This window comes from Lathyrus oleraceus, chromosome 7, assembly GCF_024323335.1.
Source record: "Lathyrus oleraceus cultivar Zhongwan6 chromosome 7, CAAS_Psat_ZW6_1.0, whole genome shotgun sequence".
Taxonomy (NCBI): Eukaryota; Viridiplantae; Streptophyta; class Magnoliopsida; order Fabales; family Fabaceae; genus Lathyrus; species Lathyrus oleraceus.
Window position 1 is genome coordinate 267,334,098 of NC_066585.1, and position 3,378 is coordinate 267,337,475.

At 33.2% G+C, this 3,378-nt stretch overlaps 1 protein-coding gene across 1 annotated transcript; it reads right to left on the reverse strand.

Annotated features, from left to right (window-relative positions):
- Window positions 1-316: 316 nt before the first annotated feature.
- LOC127104969 (peptidyl-prolyl cis-trans isomerase CYP21-1) lies at window positions 317-2,690 on the reverse strand. Its single transcript, XM_051042111.1, has 7 exons — window positions 2,262-2,690; window positions 1,758-1,836; window positions 1,588-1,635; window positions 1,406-1,429; window positions 1,128-1,310; window positions 914-989; window positions 317-830 (listed from the first exon to the last, which is right to left on the reverse strand). Exons 1-7 carry the CDS (start codon window positions 2,358-2,360, stop codon window positions 668-670), a joined length of 672 nt encoding a protein of 223 aa, XP_050898068.1. The 5' UTR covers window positions 2,361-2,690; the 3' UTR covers window positions 317-667.
- Window positions 2,691-3,378: the final 688 nt, after the last annotated feature.

A 3,378-nucleotide genomic window follows, 5' to 3' on the forward strand; every position in this document is an offset into this window, starting at 1 on the left:
TCATTAATGTCATTTAAATCAAGGCAATGAGGTTCAATTATTTTGACTATTTTGACGTTCATATCCATCACATTGTGATCAGCATACATATGTTACCCATAACATGTGTCACAATATCATTCGCACGATCATCCCTATTAACTTCCACAAAACATCTATCTATTAAAGGCTTTGCATTGAAAATAAGTGTAAAATAAAATGTAGAGAAATGATTTGAATAACAATTTACAAGCACAACATCAGCCATAAAACTATCCAAAACGTTGCTAAAACTGTAGAAAAGGAATTTCATTGATCTAAAACATAGAATAGAATATACTCTGAAGTTGTACTGCCTAGTTCATATTATAATATAGAATAAATACACACGTATAGGAAACTCATCAATTTTTGGTTACAATTTCACACTAGAACTACTAACTCCACAAAAGGAAACCAATGTTGTGTCAAGTTGTGGCACGTTTGGTTTTGTACGTTGTAAACCATGATTTGGGGTGATAAGGTATTCTCATTTCCTATCAAATCAAGATTCCAGACCCAGAATCATGTTTAACACAATCCAACCAAATCAAGGTTTTGTAAACATGTTATACATAAATGAAACTCAGTTTGGCCAACTCAAACAAAGGGGTTCGATATGAGCAAACTATAACCAAAATGAGGAAGTTCAAGTTTCCTCATCCCACTTGCTTTTCGGTATCTCTCCGGAATCCGCAATCACTACCTTCTTTCTGGGTTTTCCATTATAGGTTCCAGCTCCACCTTCAATTGCAAACACGGTATCCATGCCTCGAACAACCTTGCCAAAAACAACATGGTCTCCATCCAACCTATAAAGTTTGCATGATAGATTAACACACAAACTCAGTCTAAATTGTCCAAAACCGTGCATTGTCAGGAGAAAATAACTTACCAACTGGCCTTCACTGAGGTAAAGAAAAACTGTGAACCGTTGGAATCAGGTCCAGTATTAGCCATAGAGACAACACCTGCAATCATGAAGCAAATATTCAAACGAACGACCTAAAACACATACCTCAAAAATGACAAATAAAAGTCAAGTTATAAAAGGAAAGTAGTACTCCTAATAAAATGAAATACTTGTACTCAAGCAAATTCTTACACACCAGCATGAGAATGTTTGATTCTGAAATTCTCATCAGGAAAAGTGCCACCATAAATAGATTCGGATGCTTTGCCGTCATGATTAACAATATCCCCACCTTGAATCACGAAACCAGATACTATTCGATGAAACGGTGTTCCTTTGTAATGAAGTTTTACACCACCTGCACTCTTGCCTTTCTCCCCTACACAATACAGAAACACTCCTAATTAGTACATGGACCGGACGGGGATAAATCAATATTTAATGAGCAATATGAAGAAAAGAGACTACAATTACCTGTGCACAAGGCTCTAAAATTTTCTGCAGATAGAAAATTTCCGGTCAATAAAAATTTCAAGTATTCAAGAGTAATATATTTCATTTCGAAGGGAAAAAAAGAATAGAACAATTCAATTTTTCTATTGCAAGGACTCGCTAGAGAATATGCAGATCTGAAAAACACAAAAACAATGACATACCCACAGTTTTTGGTACAACTTCGCCATATAATCCAATCACGATCCTACCTGCAGAAGCTCATAGTAAAACAGAAATAAAAATTACATTTTCATGCAGCAAGTTAAATTGGTTCAAAGGTAGTAATAACAGAAAAAAGGTAAAAGCTAAAAGGGAAAATGGCTTGACAAACCTAAACGCTGTTTATCAATATCAATATCCAAGTATACTCTATGCGTAATTTCTGGCTCCTCTTCTGTTTCCTCACCCATCTACATCATCAGCAAAGGCAAGAGTTTATTATTTGACTGTAAATAGTTCCAAACACAAATAAGGGTCTAAAGTCTGAACCCTCTAACAAAAGCTTCAAGAAGTAGGAAATTCCCAAAATAAGCTGGAAAAGATAAAGTGAAAACAATAAACATTATGGGTTTATCTCAGCAATAGACTCACCGACTCATACTGAAATCAAAGGATAAAGATAACTCTTGCGGAATTACTCAATGAATATAATGCAAGGGCATTCTATAGCAATCAAGCCAAAAGAGATTCACCCATCATCAAATCAAAATCAATTACGTATAAAGTAAATAAAAAGAAAAAAAATTCAAATTTTGAATTCATCATCAATAACCAACCCAGATCAGATCCACAATGACAGTAGTATATATATAAACAAAAGGGTTAAAGGGAATACCCATTTAGAAGCAGAGAATGCGAAAATGAGGAAAACTGATAGAACTAGGAAGAGGAGGAGGAATCGGGGCTGTGCGAGAAACGCGATCTCTCTGCGCATTGCTTCACCGCGTGTTTGCTCAGTTTATACCCAATCAGAGAAAAATCGAAACTTTGTTATCTTCCATGGAAGATAGATTACTGGGTTTGTGACAACATGAAAGGGGAAAGGAAAATGTGGGATACTTTCTCGGTGAGAAGTTCGGGATGATGCCGAAGGGGACTCGAGCTTGCGGCAGAGGGTGGTGTGGAACTCAGAGGAATAAAAGTTAATTATTTTATTTTAATTAATTTAAACTTATAGCATAAAACTGCAATTAAAGAAGAAGAAGAAATTTCTAAGTTTCTCCCACAGCTACATCATATGATTTACTCTTTTATTTCGTTTATCTCAAGATTTTTTTAATAGTTACTTTTATAATTTTTTAAATCTTCTTAATCTAGGAAGAGACTCGTACATACGCATTATGATATGTTTATGTCCGCGTTACTATTTGTCAAAATTTTATAAAAAATATATGAAATTAAATTACACGAAACTTTAAACATATCAAACATAATAATATATCAGACTTATAAATACATGATAAATGATAAGTATGACCATTGTTTTACGGTCAAATAGTTTAAACATCATCACAAATTCAAAAGATTAAACATTTTAAAGAATTTTAAAGAAGCCATAATAATGTTTGAAACAATTCCTCCTCAAACTAATATATAAGTAATTAGAAAATTTGTGGATCTTGAATACTAAAATATCGTCGTTACAAATCTTCTTTGTTTTGGCGTACTCATACAAACTCCGTCCAATGAACATCTTTATATGATTCCTTTTTATCGAATGAATGAAGCAGTCGTAAAAAAAAATAGATTCAAGATCAATCAATTTGATCTCTTTCAACCTTGGATCTGGTATAATATTTTGTAATGTTTATGGGGATGTGCTGGAAAATATTTAAAGATAGTATTGAGTTATTAGTAATGTGCTTGAAAAATAATATGATTAATCAAGTAAGATGAGGATTGAAATAATCTTACCAAAACATTTTTTGAATTTTTTTGTTGGAATTAGTTAT

What these genes read in the sequence shown, in the direction of transcription:
- LOC127104969 (XM_051042111.1), bottom strand. Translation starts at nt 2,360, where the DNA reads ATGCGCAGAGAGATCGCGTTTCTCGCACAGCCCCGATTCCTCCTCCTC. An exon ending in AGTTGTACCAAAAACTGTGG is followed by an intron (nt 1,430 to 1,587) that starts GTATGTCATTGT and finishes TTCTATCTGCAG; the next exon opens with AAAATTTTAGAGCCTTGTGC. An exon ending in TTTTAGAGCCTTGTGCACAG is followed by an intron (nt 1,311 to 1,405) that starts GTAATTGTAGTC and finishes TGTATTGTGTAG; the next exon opens with GGGAGAAAGGCAAGAGTGCA.